The sequence below is a fragment of the Dermacentor andersoni genome, chromosome 9 (assembly GCF_023375885.2).
Source record: "Dermacentor andersoni chromosome 9, qqDerAnde1_hic_scaffold, whole genome shotgun sequence".
Lineage (NCBI taxonomy): Eukaryota > Metazoa > Arthropoda > Arachnida > Ixodida > Ixodidae > Dermacentor > Dermacentor andersoni.
Window position 1 is genome coordinate 5,345,307 of NC_092822.1, and position 27,203 is coordinate 5,372,509.

The 27,203-nt window shown below is 45.8% G+C and overlaps 1 protein-coding gene across 4 annotated transcripts in view; it reads right to left on the bottom strand.

The window, feature by feature from the left end:
* LOC126527421 (probable ATP-dependent RNA helicase DDX43) overlaps positions 1-27,203 on the bottom strand; it is a 269,054-nt gene that overhangs the window by 1,251 nt on the left and 240,600 nt on the right. For 3 of the 4 annotated variants that reach the window (XM_050175254.2, XM_050175255.2, XM_055068440.1), the window contains one exon: positions 19,860-19,934. The exons of the other annotated variant lie outside the window; for it this stretch is intronic. In XM_050175254.2, the coding sequence (XP_050031211.1) occupies positions 19,860-19,934 (75 nt within the window). The remainder of the gene's footprint in view (positions 1-19,859; positions 19,935-27,203) is intronic. 4 annotated transcript variants of the gene reach the window in all.

The window sequence follows — 27,203 nt, forward strand, 5'->3', positions numbered from 1 at the left end:
GAACATGTTGCTGGGCTAGTCTGTGCTTACTTAATGGCATGATGTAGTGCAAGGCACCAACCACATAGAAGATATATGCAGAAAAGGTCACAGGCGCTTGTGATGGCATGTGCCGGTGACGTGTTCTGTGCATCTCTTCTTTATGGTTGGGCCCTTGCACTACATGTTACAGATATTCTACCACAGAAAGAGCAAGAAAAGGCAGGTGGGCAAGAAAATATAGCAGACATGTAGTACATGACCACCCATCATGATGACGCTGTGCCTCTTGTCTCTTCTGATACTATGACAGTCAGCCTCTGCACTTGTGTGCACAACTGGCCAGACAAGGAACACGTACATTGTAGAGGGGTGCATGAACTGTGCTGACTGGCTCGAGTCATGTGCACCTGTCTATTATGGGAAGTGACAGCTGCGTGCTCTTAAGTACATGTATACAGTGATGTGGTTACTGATCACGTCTCCCCCTCCATTAACAAAACGAGCAGAGAACATCAGTTCAATAAAAAATGTGCACGCAATTTTACAGAGAAAAACATTGCACTGGTCTATGTATTCTGTTACCCTGGCAGGGCAACTTAGTCACCTGCATCCCTTTCTGGTACTGCGGTGCACTTTGCATGCTCTGTGGTTGGGATTCTTCCCGAACGCTCGCATCAGGTACCCGCTGTTGAATAACATCGCTGGGCTTCGGAGTCAATTTGGAGTTTGACTCAGTGCTGGAGCCCGAGTTACCGTTTAATAACTGGGTGCTGCTCCCTTGGCCAGGCACTTGATCTGCAGGTCAGATGTGATCCTGATGGTGGTTCCATTAACGCCAATCTTCAAGCTGCAGGTCTACTGAAGAATTATGCTGCCTCGTGACTACTGCAGGTACCCACGTAGAGCCTAGGCAGAAATATTTGGCATACACCTGATTGCCAGGTTGATTGTGGTTTTGAGATTTCACTTTATGGTCACATCTGATTTTCTGTTTCAACTGCTTCTGTAAAGCTGCTGACTGCAAGTCAGGTCGCAGAAGGTTTATAGCAGCCTTCAGTTTGACAACATTGGATCTCTGGCAGTGGTCCCAGTAATGACGTTGGACAACAGCGTTTGGGGCTACAACCCTTCAAGCATTAACACCTCAGCTGGACATTGTCCAGTAAATTCTTCAGTCTGCAGTGGTAGACGGCTCAATCCATCAGCGTGTGCAATAATAGAGCGTATAGTGATACCCAAAAAGGAGTTGAGACCACCATAGCACTCTTGAAGAGCAACATTTACGAAGGCATGTTTTCTCCTACTAAGCCCTACAATGGTGCATGGTCTGTGACGGCTCTGAAATGCTGACTCCACAAATATTGTCTAAACTTGGTGATGCCAAGTACTAGGCCGAGGGCCTCTTTGTGCAGTTGACTAATTCCTTTCAGCAGCAACTAAACTACATTATGTGAAGGCAACAAGACAGTCTTCCTCAGAGTGTTCCGGCTGTGCCAGGAGTGTGCCAAGAACATATGGCGATGCATCACAAATCAGGACAGACAGCTTAGCTGGATCGAAATGTGCAAAGACTGTGTCTGAAGCTAGCAGTTCCTTGCTTCTTCGAAATGCTAACTCTTCTACAATTGTCCAGCCCCAGCGGGACCCAGCTACCAGCAACCTCTGTAAAGAATGTAGAACAAGTTGCTGGTAAGCATAAACCTTCTGTAGTAGTTGATCAAGCCTAGATAGCTCTGTAGCTTCTTAACGTTCTGGGAAGCTGGGGCTGCTAGTACAGTCTTTGTCTTGGATGGGTTTGGGCAAAGGTTCTCTGCACTGATGCTGTGGCCCAGGTAATCCACTTCTGGAACCAAAAACCTGCACTGAGACAGCTTCAGTCGCAGCCCTGCATCTCTGAGCCATTCAAGAAATCGGCCCACGTTCGCCCATAATCAACACCAGTTATCAGAGCACCCAGTTACAGGGTCGCGGACGTGCAGGAGGCTTTTCATGTCTCTATGAAATATTGCCGGTGCTGATGACACTCTGAAAGGTGGTGTTGCAAACTTGGTACAAGCTCTTGGAGGTGTTGATTGTGACGTACTTGAGAGAGCTGGGGTGCAGGTTGACTTGCTGGTATGCATCTTAGAGACCAAGCTTCGTGAATTTGACGCCTCCCATTAGTCTGGTGAACAGCTCTTTCATAGGAGGAATCGGCTATGTTTCTAGTAACGTGACTTGATTTATTGTTGCTTTAATATCGCCGCACTATCATACTAGACCATTCCATTTCAATACAGGGAATATAGGGCAGATTGTGATGACTTAATCGGCTGGATGATCCCTTTACGTTCCATTTTCTGTAGTTTTTCAAATACTTTATACCAAATCGCAAACAGGATCACTTGGGGCTTCAGAAATCCCAGCTTTGTATTTTCCTAAACAGTAATCTGTGCTGCAACACCACGCAAGGTACCTAGTCGTAGGCAAAACATTTGTTAGATTGGCTTACCGCATCTTCCACTGCTGCTACCGTGTAGATATCCTTTGGTTTGGCGATACTCAGCTGAAGCTCTCGCATCCAGCTTTGACCAAAAAGTGTTGGGCACGGCTCCTTAAAGAACAATGGCAGAATGCTCCCCGCCCCCCAACTGCCTGGCCTCACAGTTGCTGTACACTTCCCCTTGATGGGCTTTATGTCACAAAAGGAACTCCAGAGCTTTACTTCCGAGGGCTGTAGTGCTTTGTAGGAAATAGTTGCCTTTAAACTTTTCTTTGCTAATCGTTGAGACCATAACTTCTGTGTCCAATTCTATTTCTATCATGATGCCAGTGACACCGATTCTGGCTCTTGAAGTGGCCACAGATCATACACCTCTTGTTTTTCCACCGGCTGTCCTTGACATCTTTGAAGCTCATCTACATTGTGCACTTGACAAGTCCCATACCGATGCACTGTTTCTTCCAGTACGTTGCTTGCTTTGCAGACTCTGGCCAGGTGTCCCTTTTGCCTGCATTTGTAGCATACACTGCTGCTGAATCTGCAGCGGTAGGCAGTCTGATCTTTCCACAACAGAAACAGCCATTTTGCTGTCTTTACATTAGAACATTTGCAGTTGCTTGGCTCAGTTTGGTAGATGTAGCCACTGAGGCTGACTCTTGCATACATAATGCGTGGGCGTCATTTTTTGCTGCCCCCATAACGACGACTGTATTCTTCGCAGTAAAGTTTAAATCGACAGTTTTTCCAACAACCGGGTCTGCATAGGAATGTCGCTAATACCAGAGACAGGTTAATCTGGTCACGAAGCATTTAGTCACAAAAAGTAGTGAAGCTGGAGTTGTCGACTAGATTCTTCAATGCTGCAATGAAATTGCTTATGGCCTCACCAGTATGCCAGTGTTGTGAAAAAAAATCTGAAAATTGCCATAACTTCAGGCACTTCCGATACATAGTGTTCGCCGAGTACCTTGAGCATTGTGTCCAAACTCTTGTCGGCTGGCTTGCTTAGTGCGACCAGGTTCCGCAGCAGCGAGTACTTTTCCGTTCCACAGCACCTCAGGAACACAGCTGTCTTCTTAGTGTCAAAAACATTGTTGACCGCAAAGTAAAGCGCCATTTGCTCACGGTACTCCATCCAACCTGGGGTCACCACTTCAAGAGCTTCCAATTCACCAGATGGCTGGCATAGCCGCTGACATTGACACAATTCATCCTTGTTACCGCTTTTGACAACCAGCCCCATGCTTGTGTGCACAGCAGGACGAAACGAGGAACATGTACATCATAGTGGGGGGTGTGAACAACAGTGCACCTGCTTATTACGTGAAGCAACGGTCACGCCATCATGCATACAGTGATGTGGTTACTTATCACAGATACTTCAGATTTTCTTGCTTTCTTGCAAAGCTTCACTTTTCAGTGCCTTCCACTGAATTTTACCCTCTTGTCTTTTTAACAATGATGTTATAAATTTTTACAATGGATTTGTGTATGTTAGAGGGTTAGTGCAAAATAAATAGACTTGCTGGCAATTTACACTTACATTTCTTTGTTCAGCACGTCATTGTTTCCCGTTATATGACCCAGCAGTAATTTGATTACGCAGCTTCAATATTTCTTCTCTACTCTATAGATATGTAAGTGTACAGAAATGTTTAAGCTTTACTAGTTTTGGCAGTTTTCTAAAATTGACAATTGCAGGCATTTATCCTTTTTCTTCTGTGACAATGCAGCGAGAAATTTCTTTGGAGGGTAATATGGTACAGTGGCTAAGGGCCTTCAGTAGCGTAACGGCAGCTGATTGCATGCAGCTGCTGGATAAAAAAGGATTGCCGCGGGACCCATCAAGGCCATCTAGTATTCAGGTTTACTCAAGATTTTACAAATCTGTTAACAAGCTGCTTCCGTACTGCAGAGCTTCATCGTGAAAGTTTTATGTATTAAATTGTGATCATCAGGAGAATGCAGGAGGTTAGTCATGTACTTCATTTACTTGCCGTCACTTACTGCTGAAATGATAGCCTTCTACATGACTTGAATGTTTGCATTTTTATAAAGAAGACAACTGCAAAGAAGCTAAGAACCATGAAAGTGATAAATACCTCTATCTAAACCAACGTCAGAGACCTGGACATTGTTAGTGCAATTAGCATGTTCTTTTGCGTTCTTTTTTTAGGGCAAAGCTTTCTTTGTCTCTTACATCAACTTTCCTGCTGCTGCTGGCTGCGGTCTATCCGAACAGCTCTTACTGAATGCGTGAGGAACATTAAAAGTAATGTCATCACCACGCTGTCATCATTGTGCCATTGTTATCCTTGCTGGTTGTTGGCTTCAATCTTGCACAATTAGTTATTACCGGATAAAGTTGCAAATAAACACCAGATATAGTGTGAATTACGGTGGCCTGATTAGCAAGTGCAAACAAACAAATACCGGATATTATTATTGCGGAGTAGTTTCCCCTAGAGAAACGAGATGGCGCTATTGATGGTGCACTGCTGATAGCTGAATGACGAAGCTCTTATGGTGTACGCCTTGACTGAAATGCATCTAAAGATTTGGAGCAGCCGCCTGTTACCAACAATATTGTATGGGAAGGGTGCACCAGAATGACTGGGTCAAGGAAAAGCAAAGGGGGTAGGCATGCTAATAAGGCGAGTTATGAAGTGGCAAAGGGTAAAAGAGACAGGTAAGGAACACTTAATGATTAGCTGCACATGGGAAGGAAAAAAGACATGGCTGGGAGTAGCTTATCTATGGACAGGTAGTGATATCAACATAGATAATTGATTGAGTGTACTAGAAACAATATTAATGAGTTCTGAAATACAGGCCAAGCAATATTAGTAGGAGATATGGATGCACACATGGAACATCTATATGGATTTACTGATTACAGTGGTTCTTTAGTGCTGATTCTGTGCAAGCAACAGAACATTGTAGTAGTTAACAGGAAAAATTAATGTCATGGACAGGTATTGTGGCAATGCAGAAATCAGCAGTCATGAATCGACTGCGTTTTTGTCTTAGAACCTGTTTATAAGTGACTAGACCAAATGACTATGAGAACAAAGTAAAAGTGGGAGCCTACGTCTCGACAAGTGAATTTGTCTTTTTTAGGGCGACATATGCTTTCCTTGGCACAATATATATAGGTAGGGTTCTTCTAAAAGGAAGAGGAGGTAAGGAGGGTGGGCAAGGCAACGACCAAGGGTGCGTTAGTGGCGAGGGTATAGAAATGAAAAGAAAGGTGCGCTATTCAACGTCAGTGGAGGAATGTGAGGTAGTGCCGTGTGTCAACCAATTGGCCTGTCATGGTAGGTTCGTTTTTTCGTAGAAGGGGCCTGGACGACGAAGGGGGGGGGGGGGGGGAGGAATTATCTGCTCCACTGGAGTTGTCAGTGAACTACTGTCTAGAGTATAAAAGATGCAGCAGCAAATGGTGTTCATGTAAAAAAAATTATAAAATGGAATAAATATATAAATAAAAGAACAAAAGAGAGGGAACAAAGAAATGAAAAAAAGCACTATGCAAGACAATGAAAAATAAATAGGTGCTGTTGCCTAAAGCAGAAGAAAATGTCCCTAACAATATGGTTGCAGGACCTGATGCGATTCAAAATCAGCCAATTAAACAGCTGGGTTCGAAAGCCAGGCACTGCTGAGTAATGCCCTAGAGCAAGTTATTAAAATGAAGAAAACTTCTTTTGGGTGGAGTGCAAGCAGGATGAACCTTATCTATAAGGGCAAAGGTGTGGGGGACTTGTATCTCACAGGAGTACTGACGACCATGGGTTCAGGCTCTGCGAGCCACAGGTCTGTGCTAGCCACCACCTCGCGCACTCTAGTGTGCCACTGTGTGTGCACTCAGGCCGCGAAAATGGGGGCATCGAGTGCTGCGCACGCAAGAAAACACAGTACTGTCCAAAGTTAGCCGAAACATTTCACGGGAATCAAAGGGGCTCCCGCGCAGGGGAGCCCCCTTTTTTTACAGAAAGGGGTGCTGCTAACACAGAACTGCAGGTGAATAGCTCCCCGTGACATGCTGCTAGGGAAAAGTGCGGCTATGCTGCCTGCTCTTGCGATAACCAATAGGCTCACTCGCGAGAGCTAGGGCAATCTCCATTGGCTTGGGCTTCTGATAAGTGTGGCTCCATGTAGTATGACCACATGTGTACACTAGGCACCGCTCTTCGGCTTAGCGTTTGGAAAAGGAGCAGCAAAAGAATGCGCTTGCCGTAGGCTTAAGGCACTGCAGATGAGCTCAAGTCCGATGCCCAAACAAAGGGGCTGGAGGATGAGATGGGAAACGTGTATGTACTGAGTGATGTCCTGGTAAGGTTCTTCTCATGCTTGCTCTGCCGATCATACCAGTTGCACCGCCGTTGTCGGCCGTACCAAGCGCCACCGCCACAGACCGGTCTGTGGCAAAGGCCGTCCCCGACAACGTCCCGAGTGGAAAGGGAGAGAGGCATAGGGATGACAGAACAGGCGAATGCCCGCACAAAGGCGCCGGGACGCACCTTCATCCCCACAAAAATGTAAGGATAAGACAAGCTCATACAGGCTAGTTACAGTAATGGCGGTAATATGTGGAATGGCAGTACAAGCAATAAAATTAGTTGTCATAGTGGGTGGAGCTAAACACAGGGTGTCTACCAAGTTGACATTGCTAAATTCCCCAAGTTTTCCAGGTTTTCCCTGAGTGACTTTGCAAAATTCTCTGAGTGACACAGAACTATGTTTTAGGTCAAGACGGACTGAAACCACGTCGCTTGATGCTGTCACTCTCTAACAAACATATGAAAAAATTTAAAAAAAGACGACTTAATCCAGTTTGAATACTAAGGAGTAGTGTTTATGTTATTCAAAAAGAGAATAGAAAGGAGGGGTTAGTAAAATGCACAGCAAATAGAATGCCTTCAAAAAAATTGCAAATCGAGTCGGACATCCTCAAATACGAATAAATAGGAGATGCATACAGAAGCAAATATTTTCGAATATGAGCTATTTTTATCAACTGATAGCAAGCTCAGTGGTATGAGGCCCAAACTTTGTCACAATTGAGATTCTCTCAAGAGCTCGGAAGTCAACCTCAGCTGTCCTGACATACTCTCAGCCCGCGCACGACGCCTGTGTTGTGTTTCACTGCTTTAAAAAGTTTATTTTGGTGTGAATGATGGACACCTGCGTCCTGGCATCAGCCAACACTTTTATTTTAGCCTAAGCTCCTTCAAAAGGGTGGCAACACGCTTCCTTTCCTGTTAATTCCTCAATGCATAGGTTCTTTCTGTTCTTGTCCTCCTTCCGTCACTCGTTCGCCCCACGGATCATTTGAAGCATCTTCTTGATCCGTTGCACAGTCCACGTACGATTTTTCTTACTCCCTAGGGGCCGCGAAAACGTCCGAAAAAGCGGCCAGTTGGAAAAAATAAATGCATGTCATTTACTGCCCTTAGGGCTGAAACTGCCACAGGCACATTCGAGAACGCTCTGAAGGCCTGTCCATAGTGGCCTGTCGGTACACGTATTAGGCATATCAGTGCTCATACTGCAACAGGAGATCCCGGATGCACGCGTGTATAATTAAAGGGACACTAAAGTGAAAAAGGATTTCTTCTGCATCAGTAAATTACCGTTCTACAACACCAAAAACACCACTCTTACAACGATAAGACGTTTAGTAAGCCAGAAAAAGCGCAAGAACGAAATACGGGTGGCGACGCCTACTCAAGTTCCCGCACCTGGGGGCTGTGACGTCTTGAATTTTGATGGCATCTTCTAGGGCCTACTAATTATATATAGCGGTACAGATGGACTACATTGTGTTCTAAAGGAACCAAATATTAAACAGGGCAAGTTTCGAAAACCTTTATTCATCCAACGCTGCCCAAATGCGAAAACATACTTTGGAATCCCTGACGTCACGCTGACGTACCGGCGCTGGGGTTTCGGCACGAAATTCAAACACTGATACTTGTACCTTCATTTTCTCATCTAATACTCAAACTATTTTTTTAAATGACTGCCTGCAGGTTTCTCAAACAATGCTTCATTAGTCTAAACTGATTTATTGTTTCGCTTTAGTGTCCCTTTAAGGAATTCGTAATGTGACCCGTGACAATTACCCCTTCCAACGTTTGTAATGCTTCACCGCAATACGTTTGCGTATGCTTCACCACGAAACATTTATGTACTGAGGCGAAGCTGACTTTCAGAAACCGGTGTTATCTAACGCATTATGCTTTCCGAGCTTCGAAGCCAATTGCGAGGACCACAAAGGCGCACTCGGGGCCATTGCTGACAGCAGCGAATTCTTTCAATGAAAAACACAGCACCCAACTTCAAGAAGCTTAATAGCTAACGTCGAAGCAGCTAGGCCTAGCGTTGCCGCAGTGGTGGCTACGGCTGCCAGCGGAACTGCGTGCTAGAGAGCCGGCTCGAGGTAATCAAAACGGCAGCGGTGCTGACTTTGATAAATGACGTTTCAGACCTGCGGTCACAGTAGAAAGTCCGGAAAATCGGACGGCGAAGGGTTCTTGCGTCAGAAATTTCATACGTTCCGATACATTGACTATATGGGGTACTTGGTGGTGTCACGAAGCCGTCCAAATTATCGAGAATCCGGAAAGTCCGTCGTTGACTGTACACTGGAAACTTCTCCAGCCGACGACAGGGCGTCAAAGACGATTCATTACGATTCCTGTCTATTACTCGAGCCAGCATTACCGCGACTTTCGACCCTTTCAACAAGATTACCGCTAATTTTCCCTGATAGAGCCACAAATTCCCTGAGTTTTCCCCGAGTTTTTCGAGACTACTCAATATCCCTGAGAATTCCCGGTTTTCCCGGTGGGTAGACACCCTGAGTATGGGAATGCAAGAAATGCAATGAAGTTGTGGAAATTCACCGAGGATTGCAGCTGGCATGCCCTCTCTTTCCATTGCTGTTCATGCATTATGATAAGGGCATAGAAAGATGAGTGGAAAGCAAAGTGGTGAATTAGGCTTTGATCTATCTTACATCGGTAATGAGCAAAAGGTGCAACAGAAAGTCACTGGGCTGACATATGCCAATGAGATAGTGCTACTAGCGGCAATGCAAGAGATCTACAGAGGCTTGCGAATATGAGTGGAAATGCAGTGACGAATCTAGGCCCTAAGTTTCGCACAGAAAAATCGGTAATTATGATCTTTAATGAAGAGACGAGTAATGACGTATCAATTACACAGCATCTCATACTCACAGTCAAGCAATATTAATACTTAATTGTAAACACAAATGAAGGAAAGACCTACTCAAGCGTCCACCAAGATAATCTAAGAGTAATTGGGAAACAGAATGCAGCAATAATGAAACATCGAGCACTTTGGGGGCTACAATAAATATGAGGTAGTGTGAGGAATACGGAAAGGAGTAATGGTGCCAGCAGTAATGCTCACAAATGCAATTTTGTACTAAAAATTGGATAACTTGTCAGGGTTGAAGATTAACCAGAGGGTAGTGGGCGACTGGCTTTAGGAGCTCATTGTAAAGCCACAAATGAGGCAGTGTAAGATGACATGAGTTGCACTTCTTTTGAAGTCAGAGGAGTGCAGAGCAAGATTAGTTTTGAAGATAGAAAAAGGAACATGGATGAAAAGAAATGACTAGCTAAAGTGCACAAATATCGGCACTTCAAAAGCGTGGACACGGAAGGAAGGAAGAGTTCAAGAAAGTTGGCAACCAAGTACACGGTAACTGAAAGTAAATAGGCAGCCAGGAGTCATAAAAAGAAAGTGAGAAAAACAGAGCCGGCAAATTGCATACAAAGGATGGAAACAAAAAAGATAATAGAGATCACAACAAAGGCAAGATAGACATCAGAAGGGAAAATCTGTATTATAACGCAAAGGAGAGCGCCTTGCTTTTTGAGGCCCAAGCTCGCTGCCAGAGGACAAAAACATACCAGAGTAAATATGCGCCACAAGATGAGGCATGTCATCATCATCATCATCATCAGCCTGGTTACGCCCACTGCAGGGCAAAGGCCTCTTCCATACTTCTCCAACTACCCCGGTCATGTACTAATTGTGGCCATGTTGTCCCTGCAAACTTCTTAATCTCATCTGCCCACCTAACTTTCTGCCGCCCTCTGCTACGCTTCCCTTCCCTTGGAATTTAGTCCGTAACCCTTAATGACCATCGGTTATCTTCCCTCCTCATTACATGTCCTGCCCATGCCCATTTATTTTTCTTGATCTCAACTAAGATATCATTAACTCGCGTATGTTCCCTCACCCAATCTGCTCTTTTCTTATCCCTTAACGTCACACCTATCATTCTTCTTTCCATAGCTCGTTGCGTTGTCCTCAATTTAAGTAGAACCCTTTTCGTAAGCCTCCAGGTTTCTCCCCAGTACGTGAGTACTGGTAAGACACAGCTGTTATATACTTTTCTCTTGAGGGATAATGGCAATCTGCTGTTCATGATCTGAGAATTCCTGCCAAACGCACCCCAGCCCATTCTTATTCTTCTGATTATTTCAGTCTCATGATCCGGATCCGCAGTCACTACCTGTCCTAAATAGATGTATTCCCTTACCACTTCCAGTGCCTCACTACCTATCGTAAACTGCTGTTCTCTTCCGAGACTGTTAAACATTACTTTAGTTTTTTGCAGATTAATTTTTAGACCCACCCTTCGGCTTTGCCTCTCCAGGTCAGTGAGCATGCATTGCAGTTGGTCCCCTGAGTTACTAAGTAAGGCAATATCATCAGCGAAACGCAAGTTACTAAGGTATTCTCCATTAACTCTTATCCCCAATTCTTCCCAATCCAAGTCTCTGAATACTTCCTGTAAACATGCTGTGAATAGCATTGGAGAGATCGTATCTCCCTGCCTGACGCCTTTCTTTATTGGGATTTTGTTGCTTTCCTTATGGAGGACTACAGTTGCTGTGGAGCCGCTGTAGATATCTTTCAGTATTTTTACATACGGCTCGTCTACACCCTGATTCCGTAATGCCGCCATGACTGCTGAGGTTTCGACAGAATCAAACGCTTTCTCGTAATCAATGAAAGCTATATATAAGGGTTGGTTATATTCCGCACATTTCTCTATCACCTGATTGATAGTGTGAATATGGTCTATTGTTGAGTAGCCCTTACGGAATCCTGCCTGGTCCTTTGGTTGATGGAAGTTTAAGGTGTTCCTGATTCTATTTGCAATTACCTTAGTAAATACTTTGTAGGCAACAGACAGTAAGCTGATCGGTCTAATTTTTCAAGTCTTTGGTGTCCCCTTTCTTATGGATTAGGATTATGTTAGCGTTTTTCCAAGATTCCGGTACGCTCGAAGTAATGAGGTATTGCATATACAGGGTGGCCAGTTTTTCTAGAGCAATCTGCCCACCATCCTTCAACAAATCTGCTGTTACCTGATCCTCCCCAGCGGCCTTCCCCCTTTGCATAGCTTCCAAGGCTTTCTTTACTTCTTCCAGCGTTACTTGTGGGACTTCAAATTTCTCTGGACTATTCTCTCTTCCATTATCGTCGTGGGTGCCACTAGTACTATATAAATCTCTATAGAACTCCTCAGCCACTTGAACGATCTCATCCATATTAGCAATGATATTGCCGGCTTTGAGGCATGTGTGTGCTGCAAAAAAAGCCTGGAAATGGCCCTGCACATCACAATGAAATGCCAGGAGACATTCTCCCAACGAGACCCGTAGGGAGTGTCCACCTTCCAGAAGCGTTGGCATTCAAAGAAGGTGGGAGGATTAACTGGTCAGCAGCACTGGAGTCATTGCAAGCATGAGTAATTGTGCAATATAGGTAGTGAGAGATGTTTTAAATATGGAAGATCGAGATCAGATAGGCAAAAGGCTAGATAGCGGTAGATGCAGTAAAATCCGATCAAATCAAGCAGGCTAGGTGACTATTTGTCCCCGGCATGTTTCAAAGGAGATGCCAATAAACCACATGATCATCATTGCATGTTGCCCAAGCTGAAAGCGCACAAATGTGAAACTATTATCGCTTGTACCCTGCTCCAGTGCAATCAGCTGTAAGAAATGCAGCTGGGTGATTGCTAACATACTGTGCTGAATTCATGCTGCAAAATGTGGAACAGTAAAGGGAGGACTTGCAGTAGTTGACTGCAAAAATAATGACTGACATATTAGGGAATTGAATGAATCTGTGTGGCTAAGTTCATGGACCGCCGCTCCTGGTGCAGCAGCAGTTTATGAACTTGGTGGCTGGCCCTTCGCAATGCATGGCTTTCCTCGAGGATAAAAAAAAAAACTCATTCTTCAGCATTGTATTGCTAACCTATTAAGAAAAGATGTCAACCCTGGAACATCAGCACTAGTGAGTAGCGCTCGTTACATGGTGACAAAAAGACAAGTGCTGCTTCCTGGTAGAGTAAGTATCTCACATGTTATCTATGCACATGCGCCCTAACTCACACTCAAGGTTACACCCACTCTATTGCCCATGTGTCAAGAATAAGTGAGTGGGCACACTCTCGAATCAATGGGCCGAAGCACGGGTGACGGACTACACTGAAAGCACACAAATGTTTGAAGCTTAATGTTTCGTGATGGTCCACAAAGTGAGTGACTAGCGATATGTCTTTGCTACAAGTTATTACAAAGAGCAGAAGATCTATGTTCCAAGTCCCTGGTGCGGGGCAAGAACAAGTTTATACCCCCATGAGTGATTAGGCATAAAAACAATCAGATAGTGATTGCACTGAAGAATAAACGAGAAGAAGGTGGTGAAGGCAACCGGTCAGTAAACCCACACATGCTACCTAAAGGCATCAATGTTGCCGGATTCGAGACCCTCGTTATCTTATAAATGAGAAGAAAGGGGGTTAACCAAGGGGCCCGTTTTTACAGTCGTATCACAAGAAGCCAACAAACACTGACACCAAGGACAACATAGGAGAAATTACTTGTGCTGAATAAATGAAATAAAGTAACAATAAATTAATGGAAATGAAAGTGGATGAAAAAAACAACTTGCTGCAGGTGAGGAACGGTCCCACAACCTTCGCATTTCGCGTGCGATGCTCTACCAATTGAGCTACCGCGGCGCCGTTTCCCCATCCACTTTCTTGGGTATTTATGTTTTCTAGTAGAACCCTGGGAGTGTTAGCCAGCACCACCACTCAAAGACCTTAGCGGTGGACGTGGAACATCCTTTCTGCTGCAGGCGTCATGAGAATGTGATCTTTTTGGGTGAAGGCAACTGGTCAACAAACCTGCAGAACCCACACATGCTACTTGAAGACATCAATGTTGCCGGATTAGAGACCTTCGTTATCTAATAAACGAGAAGAAAGGGGGTTAACCAAGGGGCCCGTTTTTATTAGTCACTTCATAAGAAGCCAAAAAACGCTGACACCAAGGACAACATAGGGGAAATTACTTGTGCTTAATAAATGAAGTAAAGAAACGATAAATTAATGGAAATGAAAGTGAATGAAAGAAAACTTGCAACTTTTATCCACTTTCATTTCCATTAATTCATCGTTTCTTTATTTCATTTATTAAGCACAAGTAATTTCCCCTATGTTGTCCTTGGTGTCAGTGTTTGTTGGCTTCTTATGATAGCACTGAAGAATGTTATTCAGTCAGAAACATGACCCTCCACTGTTTTGTGTGATTGACAAATAAAAAACGAAGAGTAAAGGACATTAATCCTGATTAAGTCACAAGTGGAAAGTTTGGACAGCTGGCAACATATTTCTAGCCCCGCTTCTACAGTAATAGCACAGTATATGCTACTTGCACCATCTTGAGAAGGCATAAGGAACTCTAAAAGCACTTACACGTCCTTTGAAGCTGTGGCCAAAGCTTTGTATCATCCACTTAGCCACTGCCTACAGTAACTGTAGAAACATGTTTGCTGAGCCACAATATATGTCATGCACAACCATTGTAAACATGGCGGCAATGGAGGAAGTTGAGGCACGCAATGAATGTATCACCATGTAGGCACTGGCCATGGGATCACCATGAAAAGGGTCTATGATGCGAAATAAAGGGGTCCATGGTACTGGACATGGTACAAACACCACATACAGTGTCAATAAAGGCGGCCTGGTGGGCCGGTGCAAACATAGTGCAAATAGACGCCGAATATAGTGCAGGTTAAGGTGGCCCATGGTACCGGACACAGTGCAAGAAAGCACCAGATATAGTGTGAATCAGGGCAGACCAATTGGCTGGTAGCGGAGATAGTGCAAACAAATGCCGAAAAAAGTGTGAAATAAGGCGGCCAAAGGTACTGGACTCTCGTCAACTCATTATTGTGATGCCATCGTCGCTGTACCATCGCCATCATTTTAGCCTCGGCATCCCATTGTCATCATGCCATCGTCATCACCTCAGTGTGTCATCCCATGGTCATCATCGAGTCGTCGTTACCCCACTGTCACTCCAGCGTCGTCATATGGTTGTCATGCAGCCATCGGTTACATTGTGGTTCTGTTGTTGTAGTGATTCTAGTGTCATCATGTCGTTGTCGCCATGCCTTCGTTGTCATTGTGTCGTCATCATACCTTCACATTCATGTGTGCATGATCGAGTAGAACACAATTATGTAATTGAGCAAGGCAGCTCCCAGTGAAAATGTCCATCTGGGTCGTGTGGTCTTGTGGGATTCTCATCCCCTGTGCTCTTGGGACAAAGGAACGACAACACAGTAGTGGAAACAATCACAGGGGCATTTATTGCACCTTTCATAGATCAATGCCTGCTAGCCGAGTTGCTTTCCACAAACCATGTCAATGGGCGCGCGACAAAGCTAGCAAGTCCGACTCACCGCGACCGGATAGCGAGCGAATATGTTTGCCCCATGCTGGATCCCAACGCCTGGTCGTTCGCATGTACCGTCACGCGAAATGGAGGCGCGTTTAAAGGAGGCCACGCGATACAGTCTTGCAGAAGCATGGATCGGCGCACGCGCGGGACGTCCGCGGTGCTCGCCGACCCGTAACCCAAGAGGAAGAGCCTTCTCCTCTTCGCGCCCAAGTAACCCCGCCGGTAGGCGGGGTTAGCAGTGCAACACTCGCGCCATCTCTCGTACTGCGCTTCAACCACACCGACCACCGCGGGCCCCAGGCCACGCGGTGAAGCCGCAGTGCAGGAGAAGGGAGCTATGCGGGAAAAACAACATATCAGGAGACGCGTGATAGTTGCACATCCCCACAGTCTCTACTTGTGGATGATCGCTAAGCAGCAAGTGTTCTTCAGAAACACAAATGCAAGCTTCACATAAACTGATTCCCAGAGCTCGTGGGATGTAAATTTTTTTTATGCTGAGAACGTCTCATGAACTTATCACTCTGATGTGCATCTTTGTTGTTCATAAGTCAGAGCTACTATGTGAAAGACCACAGCTGACTCTGAAGATGTCTCATCAGCCTCCTTTTGTAGCCGCAGGGCTCAAGATCACTGGAGACTGGAATTAAAAATTTGCACTCGTGATCCAGTTTACTCGTGCCAGGCGAGTGCGACATGACGCTGTCAGTCCTGTGGGGGTCTGGTATTTCACAGGAGTACCGACCACCATGGGTTCAAGTTTAGTGAGTTACCAGGCCGTGTCAGCTGTCGCCTCTTGTAGTCTAGCATGCCGCTGTGCGTGGGCTCAAGCTGCAGAAGGGAGGGGGGCCCCAAGCACTATGCACGCAAGAAAGTATTACCGTAAGTTAGCGTAAACTGTTTATTTGTCTCTGGCGACACCCAACACTGCACAAATGCCCAGCCCTGGGCCGGCGGGGGAATCAAAGGGCTCCCGCGCCAAGGGCGGGTGCTGCTAGCATGTTGCTGTGGGAGGATGGCTCCCCACGACTATGCTGCTAGCTCTTGCGATAACGAAAGGGCCCAATCACGAGAGCTCGGGCAATCTCCGTCAGCTCGGGCCTCAGATAAGTGCGGCTCAGTGTCATATAACCATGCGCAAGCACATGGCACTACTCCTTTGCTTAGCATGCGGATAACGAGCAACACCAGGTATGCGGTCGCCGTAGGCGAGCTCTAGTCTGAGACCCTAACAAAGGGGCCGGCGGACGAGAGGAAAATGTGTACGTACGCAGTGCTATCCTGGAGAGGTCTCTGCAGTGTTCGCTTTGTCAAATGCGCTCAGTTGCCCAGAAGCAGCCGCGGTCGGCTGCAAACCGCTCTGTGGCAAAGGTGACCCTCAACAACCGTGTGAGTGGATAGGGAGAGGCCTAGGGACGACAGAACAGATGAATGCCCACAAAAGTGCTCCGTGGTGCACCTCGATCCCCACAGGCCTTAGCAACATTCTTGCTTCTAGCAGATTCGTTTGTTTTGACAAAGCCTGCACATCTCAATTATTTGCACACGTCGTATGTATGCAAGTTTCCCTTTGACAATAATTCTGTAAGACCCAGTACCTGGAAAAGTCCTGTATTTATATATTAAATTTATTACTTCTGCACCCGACAATTTAAAAATTAAAGAGAAGTAGATGTTATCGTTTGCACCTTGCTTAATAACTGCGTTTATGCTTGGACGACTCGTTATTATGCAAAATATCTTTCTATGAATGAAGGAACTACTGGAGCCTTTGTATCTCCTGATACTGTAAATATGCTGCCATGTATATTTCCAGTTCTATTGATGTATAACCTGATTAGAATCCTTTAGGAAGGTTATTGTTATGAGAACGCCTCCGATATTCATAAAATTGAAAACACTAGCGGAAATAAGATTGCGTTGGCTTGAAAGTTTTCTTTTCAGCACAAGTGCGTACTAATAGTAGCCTCTTCTAGGCATTGCAAAACCCATTGCTAGGTGCTCTCATTGGCCTGATATCGAGGGGCGTTACATGGCTTGGGGAAAAAGTCAGTTATTCCCGCACAATATCCTTGATGGTTTCCTGGAGCTCATTGGGGCCTAGTGCTTAGACTTTGCACTTTGGTCTGAGCACTTGGTGGTTATATCGCTTAGTGTGTATTTCCAACATCTTCACAATGACTGTGACTTCTGTTAAATATTCTGTGATGGTTTTGGGTGTGGGCTGCGAATTAATCCAGCAAAGGGGTCTTGTTTCACACATCGCATCAGAAACTGAACTTTCTTCTCTTCCGACATGTCAGGAGTCAGCGTGTCGAAAGAGGAGAGTCATTTCCTCCGTGAAGATTGTTGTGTTCTCATTAGGTAGTTGCACATGGGCATCTAGCAGAGCTTCTTCCCTTTCACTGCACATGACGTCTGTGAAGGTGTCCAGGAAGGTGCTGCGAAACAGGTGCCCCACTGTCAGGGTGGACTTTCAGTTTTCGAACCAAGCCCTGGTGGCTTGAGTAAAACTTGAAGCAGTGTGAAGAAGACGAAATAGAAAAGAAACACAACAGGATGAGCGCTGTGGTGATGGCTTCTTCCAACAAAAAATATACATGTCGTAGCTTGTTGTCGCAATTCCAATTATTAAATGTTGCGACCCTTTCGCATGTTCCGACCCTTTCCGGGTCTTCGAATGATGATCCGCGGAAGATCGATGGCTCCCCGAGTTGTTGCAGTATGACGGGCGACACTAGGGCTGTCACTGTAGATGCTGATTTGGCCATAATCTTCCTGGTCTTCTCGGGTAGAAGCCTGTACTCCGGTAGCAATCCTTGCAGCCTCCACCTAGCTCTGCTCGTTGGTGCCCCCAACCTGAAACAACGCCCCTTTGATGCACCACTGTTCAAACCAACAGATCATATGTGACATTTTGCAGATTACCAATCCTGTCGTTTTCTCGCTGGAGGTGCGTTGGGACTGTCATTAAGGTGACCCAGACACAGGGATAGCAGAAAAATGACACACGAGAGCAACACAGTGGTCTTCTCTGGACATGTCTGATGGTCATGAAGGCACTCTGGGTGGACAGATGAAGGTACTTTTCTTTTGTGCTGTGTTCCCTCATGCTACTTTGACTACAATACAGACACCAATAGGCTGGGGTTGTGGAGGCAACCTGCAGTACTCTTCATAGTGAGAAGGAATCGGCCATGAAATTGTGTTCCTATCGATGCTGCACACAGCAACAAAACAACAATGGTGCACCAGGCAGCACTCGTTGCTAGCGAAAGGTGGGGGGAGGCACTTTTCTCAACTGAAGATCCCCTGTCATCACATCAGTGTGCTGAGTCAGCACTTTCTTTTTTGCCATAGTAAACCCTCCCTCTCCCCCCTTCTTTTTGATTTCTTAATCTGTATTTTGCTGAACATGAATAATCTGTCAACTGCTGTATATTGCCCTATATTACTCTGCATATTTTTTCTTTTTCTTTGGTCCCCAAACTACACCTTCACCTTATAATCATGACCACCTTATATTGCAATAAATATGACAGGTGTTGGTTATTTCCAGAACAAACATTTTGCTGTTAAGTTTCTGTATCCCTCTATGTTCCCACACTTCTTGCACTACGTCTGTGCATGATGCCAGCGTACAATCACTATCGTCCCCATTTATCCAGCATAGAGTTACATAAACAGGATCACGACTGAGGTTAAAAAAATTCTCATAGAAATATTCCACATTTACTGCATAACCACTATATGACTGGGCACTCTAAATGTTAAGCTTTCCATTGCACTAAAGAAAACAATTGCCGTAAAAATTCCTTATTGGTCTTTTTCTAGGGCAAAACATAGTGCACAGTGTTTTGTTAACAAGGAACAAAATATGAAGCCAATGAAAAATGATCACATGGAAAGCGTAGGGGAAACTAAATGTGGTTTTTAAATTGAAATGGAGAAATAATAATGAAAAGAGAAAAGAATAGACAGCTTGGTGCTGCCTGGATCCAAAGTTCCAAACCCAAATCTCTCTTTCAGCGGCCCGTTTGAGAACAAGCTGGGACTTAATCTCGGCTACGGTGCCTTGCAAGTTGTGTTAAGGCGCGGATGCGGATTTGTCACTGCATGACTTCTCTGTGTGACATATTTACCAAGACCAACAAAGCTTGGCATGTCAGGAGTCCCGCAGGATCCACCAGTGCTTGTGCTGGCTCTTTCTGAATGCTAAGCCAAAGACTGGTGCTCCACTGTAGTACACACAAGCCACAACACTTGTAGGAGGCCCGCCTCGCGACCACACCCTTTGGTCACCACAAGAGAAGGCACCATTCTTGCGGGGAGCCTCTTTGTGGCGCACCGTGGGCACCTACAGCAACCTGCTAGCGGTGTTCATTCTGTGCGTATGCCACCGTCATACAAACCCAACCAAGAGCACTTCAGCCGTGAGTGCGGGGCAAGTAAAAACCCTTGTTTGAAAAAAGACTGACATCAAAGTAAAAGATTGTTTGCCAAGAAAATTAACACACATTTTTTTACTTTAAAAAGCAAATAAGAAGCAGTTGGAGCTTATTCGGAGAAGAGCTTACCCGGCTCGACCTGTGCGGCCCACTCGGTGGACGTACTCTTCTATATTTCTAGGGAAATCATAATTAAAGATGTGCCTGAAAAAAAGAAGAAAAATGTCTCAGCACAACTGCAACCAAGAGAACCAGCCATAAATATGCACAGTCTTGCTGAACATCGTCAGGTGAACAAAACTACAAGCAGTGTTGTGTTGGTATAACGAGATTTGAGCTAATTTTTTTCCTCTGTAAATTTGCAGTGCTGCTACATAGGGCGCTTGGCCGCTTTCAATCATACGAGCTACTGCATAAACTAAGTGGTGCTGCCATTGCGGTGTCACTGTTGGCATGTACACTGGCGATGCTTTCGACATTATTTCCCACTTTATTTTCGGTGCATTCTCTATTATGAGTATGTGCCATGTTTAATGCTTACCATCATTGTCACGTATGCCTCCTTTGTGCCGCCGACACTGTTGTATGAACATGACAATGAAGAATTGCTCACACCATTATCGTGCCAAGAATAATTTCTATGCAATACACATAATGTCATCCTCGTCCAATACAGTATTGCTCAGTCTGGCCTTCGAAATAAATGCACGGATGCCACTGCTCTCAGTGTCTGTGTGGAACACAATGCCTTGCACTAATTGCCCAGCACTGCAATTGCACGTCAGTGGTTAGCATGTTTGACTCCAAAATGCACATTGCTTTATAGACAAAGAGCTCAAATTCTAGTGGAGGCGGATGTGGAGAAGTTATCATTTTCTTCACGCTCAGGCAATGGTGAAGCTGGGAATGACTAGGTGGCCTGACGATGATGATAAAAACTGTCAACGTGTATCATCGATGGCCACAGAGGTTGCCATCAGTGTAATGGAATAAACAGCCAGACAAGGCAAACTTGATTTTCAGCACTTAACTGCTAGTCCTAGCAAAAGTGGTTTGAGATTGTAGACTCAACTGCACAGTGCAAATACAGTAGAACCTCGTTCATACATTTAGAAAAAAAAAAAAGAATGTGAGAAAAACGATTTAACTGGGAAAACGTACCATCTGAAGGAACTAAAAAAAAATGACAGATTCAACTATTGGTTCCATCTACGTAATGCAAAGCATTGCGTGGATCGTTGTGGCACTAGACGTGCGACGTGCGCCCAGCTGGTGGTGCTCCAGTGGCCCAAGACTGGTTTTGTTGTTTTCCTATTGTGTGGCGTTTCAACTCTTTCGTTACCGCGAGAAAATTATCATTTTTTATAGGTGTTGGAAAAAAAATATTCACCACTGCAAATAATATTCCAGCACACATTGCAGCATAGCATCTTATGCATAATGAAATGCTCTTTCTAAAACATACGTTACCAAACAAAAACATTTATTAGGTAAAACAAAAATTCCAGGAAGCGCCATTATTGCTGCCAGTTGATGATGAGGACAAATGTATTTATTGAGGGATGGCTCGAAGACCTATAATGGGGAATAGGAAGAAGAGGGGGGAGGCGTATTAAGAGCCGTCCTAGAAGCTGTGCGTCCTTGGCGAAAGCCAAGAGCGAGTCCAGAATGACCCTGTCGGAATCCATCGAGCCTGTTGCCGGTCTAATCCACTAGTCGTAGGACGACACTCGCACCGCTGCCAGCTGATAAAACAATAAAAAACATGATATTGTTACGGAAGTATGAACGAAGAGAAGAAGAAGATCGCGAGAAGCTGGCGGCTGCTGGTTGTTGGTGGTGTTACGATCAGCCTGCAGAGGTACTGCTCTGCAAAGCTATCTCAGCCCGCTGCAGGTGCTTCGATCGACTTGCAGTGGTGGCGCCCTTCAGAGAACCGGCAAAGACGACAGTGCTAACCGACCATGAACTTTCTTCGGAGAATTGGAAACCACGGCAGCGTTAATCCACCATGTGCCTTCTTCGCAGAGTTGGCGACGGCAGCAGGGCTGGCCACATTTGGCGGACCGTGTATTGTTGGTTAATTTGCCGTGGCCTTCATGGTCTTTTTTCAGCAAGAAGAGCTACTCTAACAAAAGGGTGCTGTGCGGTACGTTTTTCCTCTGGCCCCAGGATTTGTCACAGTCTGCTGACACTTGTGGCGACTACCAGAGAAAGTCAGCTCTGGAATTAAGAGGCGCTGGCTGGGGTCAGGCGTGACGACCTGGCTACGAGGACCCGCTCAACTTGGATTCCGGGAATCCAAAGTGCGTATGTGTGTGTGTGAGCCCCCCCCCTCAAAGGCGGGTTTTGACTACGCCCCAATGACTGTGGACGGTCCGATTGGACGAAGATTGGACAGCAGTTTTCCCTCCCCTAGGGATCTAGGGAGGACAGAGGATTCTTAAGCAGCAGTTTGTCGGCTGCTAGTGTGTGCTCGTGCTCGTGCTTGGAGCAGTGCGCTGGTGTGCTGTATGCTTAGTCTTGCGTGTTCCATTGGGGAGTCACGCTAGACTGTCAAATGTGTCTCTTGTTTTAATGTAAATAGGTAAATAAATCCTGTACTCCTAGTTTGATGAGAGCAAGTTCCTCCCTACAACAATGTTCCAAGCGTGAGTGAGTTGGACGATGGCATGAGCTCACTACCACATAGTTCATGCCAGACTACAAACCTTACGACTGGATGCCAGCGGTGAGATCGTCCTACAACTATTACAGTGGTCAGCCATCTTAACTACTCAGACTCATTTTGTATATATATTGTAAATATAATCTTCTATACTCCCAACATTCCTGTAACATATTGGTGAGAGGTGCGGGGTACCACGGCTGGAAACGGAGCTCCGCAGTGGACGTCACATCACTGTCTGCACCATGAAGGACGGTGAGCAGTCGGGATCAATGTCGTTGCCGCTTCCTACGTCACCATCGCATGCTACGTCGCTGTCACCTTCGGTTGTCGTTGTGCAACCCAAGGATCCTGGAACTTTCTGTGGGACCAATAGTGCTGACGTTGAAGAGTGGGTGGCCATGTACGAACGCATGAGTGGAATCAACAGATGGGACCCTACGCTTATGCTAGCTAACCTGTTGTTCAACCTAAGAGGCACGGTGAAGGTGTGGTACGAAAACCAGGAAGAGGAGCTAACCAGCTGGGATCAATGCAAAGATAAATTGACAGAGTTGTTTGGCAAACCAGCCAGCCGTAAAATTGCCACAAAGCAGGAACTGGCCTCCCGTGCCCAATCCCTCGTGAAGTCATATGTCTCGTACATCCAGGACGTGCTGGCACTTTGTCGTAAAGCCGATCACGACATGACAGAAGCTGAGAAGGTCGGGCATGTGCTTAAGGGCATTGCTGATGATGCGTTTAATCTGCTCATGTGCAAAAGCTGCTTACAGTTGATGCAATCATTAAAGAGTGCCGACAATTCGAGCAGGCCAAAAGCCGATGCATCTTGCAACCATTCGCCAGACTTCCCAATACTGCCGCAACGTCGACGTGTGAAGATCAACCCGCACAGCAGCATGCGTCGCTATCAGAAGACATGGTGCGAATTGTTAGATGTGAAATGGATGCTATGGCGCCCGCAGCTTTCTGTTTGCGTAGCCCTGATGCTACCACATTTTCAGTTCCTCTCATACAAGCCATCGTTTGCCAGGAACTTGAAAACATTGTTTTATATTCTGTCTGTACTGTCACGAATCCCAGAGCTAACGAACGGCCTTCTACTATTTTCACTCCACTCCGAATCTTCTGTCCGCGTTATCGCAACCCGACTGAGTGGAGAACTGCGGACAACCAGCCGATATGTTTCACCTGTCGCCCCATAGGTCATGTCGCTCGATACTGTCACAACTCGTGGCCCTCAACACCTCGCACACTGACCACCCTGAGCCGTTTTTGATGGAAATACCCGCTATGTTTCACCCACCGCCGAGACTAACAGCGCCACCAACTCTGCTCGGAACATGTGGTACAGCTGCTCACTAACGCCTCGCGGACACCAGTCTCGTTCACCGCAAACACATGGCCCATTTTCCCGTTCGCCGCAGCCACGTTGCCTTTTGTCACCTATGGCTTTTGGCCGCACCCTTTCGGAAAACTAGGAAATGCAGCCCTCGAAGATGGTGCTGCATTGCTGACTACTGCAGCAAATATTCTGTCTGTTCCCACAAGGAGAAGTGTAATTAACATCAAATTAGACGGCATACCTGTCTAAGCACTCATCGACACTGGAGCCCACGTATCTGTGATGAGTGCTAGCCTACGTAGACGTTTAAAAAAGGTCCTCACACCAGCAGCTGCCCGAGTGCTTCGTGTGGCCGACGGTGGCGACGTGCTGGTTGTTCTTGGAATGTGCACTGTGCGCTTAATTATAGCCGGCCACCCTACTTCTGTTCTCTTTGCTGTGCCTTCAGGACGTTATCCTCGGATTGGACTTTTTATCCATTCATTCTGCCCTCATGAACTGCACGACCGGCATTCTTCAGTTGGAACTGCCTCAACTCGCCGATGCTCCGAGCACCGCCCCACTGTGCTTGTGCTCGCTTCACAATGTGCGTCTCATCACACGAGGCAGTTACTTATGTCACTTTGACCGCCCAGCCACAGGTTCCTGACGGTGAATATGTGCTCTGCCCCATCATCGACGTGCTTTTGAACCAGGATGTTGCTGTTCCACATATGTTGGTCACGGTTAGTAACAACGACGTCGTTCTACCGTTTCTTAATTTCAGCCTGTGCCCTCAAGTGCTTCCGGCCGGCATGTTCTTAGCCAGCGTTTCTAGTGGTTGCAAATTCTGAATGCCGAGTCTGAAAGTCTGAATGCCGAGAGTGGCTTATTAGTGCCAATTGCTGCTGACAGCTCTGGTTCCTTAACGGATGACTTCGCGGAAGTGATTGCACCTGACCTCACCTCTGCACAGGCCATGGACACACGACAACTGCTTGAATCGTACAGTGACATCTTTGACTTCGGCGACAGGCCATTAGGCCAAACATCTGTCATTCACCACTGTATAAACACTGGAGATACGAATCCTATTCGTCGGCATCCCTATCATGTATCGCATGCTGAACGTCGAGTCATCCAATCAGAAGTGGACAAAATGCTCCGCAAAGGGGTCAACGAGCCATCAGAGAGCCCTTGGGCTTCGCCTGTTGTCCTTGTGAAAAAGAAAGATGGTGCCTGGCGTTCTTGCGTTGATTATTGCCACTTAAACAAGATCACGCAAAAAGACGTCTGCCCACTACCACGCATCGATGACGCCTTGCACTGCTTGCACGGAGCTAAATAGTGAGCACAACCTGTCCACAGCCTACCACCCACAAACGAACGGTCTTATGGAACGTGTGAATCAAACAATCACAGAGATGCTGTCAATGTACGTCTCCAATGATCACCGTGACTAGGATGCCGTGCTGGCTTACGCGACGTTCGCGTATAACTCGTCCTGACATGACACCGCAGGATATTCACCCTTTTATCTCTTGTATGGTTGCGACCCCACACTGCCGTTTGACACCATCCTCCCTTCTGTGCCACGTGTTGCAACTGAGTAAGCTCTCGAAGTCATCGATCACGCTCGCATGGCCTGTCAAGCCGCCCAATCTCGTTTATTAGCCTCACAGCATATACAGAAAAGGCGTTACGACCGCTGCCATCGCAATGCTAAGTTCGCACCAGGTGCTTGGGTGCTCCTCTGGTCACCATATCGTCGGGTTGGCCTCTCCCAGAAGCTTCTCTCTCGCTGCACAGGGCCTTATGAAGCCTTACGTCAAGTTAACGACGTCAACTAAGAGATTTTGCCGCTACACTTTGATACATCCTCAAGTCAGAGGCCTGACAATGTCGTGCATGTTTCACGGCTGAAGCCATACTTCGCTCGCAATTCTTCGCCTGCCATGCGCCGAGACGGCGCTTCGCCATTATTATTTTTCAGGGTCTCACTCAATGTGCTGTTGAAATGTGTGCCAAGGAGAGAACAATTGTATAATGTAACTGCTTAATTTAAACTTGCTTTCGTTGTTATCGGGATTAGGACTTACTGAAGCAAAGGAAGCAGCAGGACTCTTGTAACGCAGGTTATATGTTCTTGTGCCCATTACCATACCAATTAATGCTCTCATTGCACTAATGTGGAACACTATTCCAGATATCATTCTTCAGTGCCCTATTGGCTCTTGTGTGTTTCTCCATACTCTGTGATGCCTGTATAGCGAGCATTCAGTTACAGATTACACAGACCATTGAATTGTGCACCATTTGTGAAATGCTGTACCCACATCCCTCGCGACAAGAATTGTGTCCTATGGATATCCTATCGACATCCACTGCTAGGACTTCGATATCCTAGGGATGTGTTGCATACATCCTGCGAACATCCTTCCATGTCCTGAAGACATTCGTTGCATGTTGGCGAGGGACATTATGCGGATATGCTGCGTACATTTTATGGACATATGCCAGGGCCTTTTGCACACTATTTGCCAGAATGCAAATTACGGTCGCAGCGCACGGCGATAGATGCAACGGGCAGAGCACCCACACATGAAGAATAGATAGACAGTGAGCACACAATACGTGTGCGCACATGTGTGGAAGTGCAGCATACTCCTCATTCTTCTAGGCCTTGTGCCAAGCGCAATCGCCTTATTAAACTTATTGAAGTTTTCAAAGTAAATTGCGCCAGAAAATTGGTAGTACAACGTAAACACAAGCTGCATACACGATAGCTTCGGATTGTAATTTGAACATGCGAGAAAACATAATTCTCTTACAAGAAAACTCACGAGACATAGCTTCAATTGGATGACAACTATTCACATGCACGTCAAAAAAAAAAGATCCATGTGGGATAACCTTGGGATATACCTAACAGAATATCTGAGACTAGAGTCCAGCAGATGCCCTATTTGTACCTGAAATGGTACATGGACATTGGGACATGATTAAGATGTTCTATGGACGAAGTGTTTTCACAGGATCATTAAACTGCTTGCCAAAGCATGGTCTTCATAAATACAAAAACTAGCTGCTTTTCCGTTTCCACGAAGCTATCACTTGGCTTCCGCCATCATTGTTGTGCTAGTCCTCTCCTTCTGTTTATTCGTGTTTACTGAGCGGGTGTGACATGATTTCTACAGATGAATTTCACTGACCTTTTTAGAATAAGTGGCTTCTGTGGGCGTATGTGACTTCAATCTGTGCATGCAAGTTTTCTCTGGCGATTTTCAATTCGTCAGCATTTCTGTTTGCCTAACAAGCAACAAGTCCAGCTGTTGGACGTTATTCATTAGCACAGTTACAGTTTTCATCTAAGGCATTCTGTCGTCTATGATGTACTGTTGAAAGGTGTGCCAAGGAGAGAATGAAGGTACAATGTAAGAGCTTAATTTACACTTACTTTCTATGTTGTGGGGACTAGTTA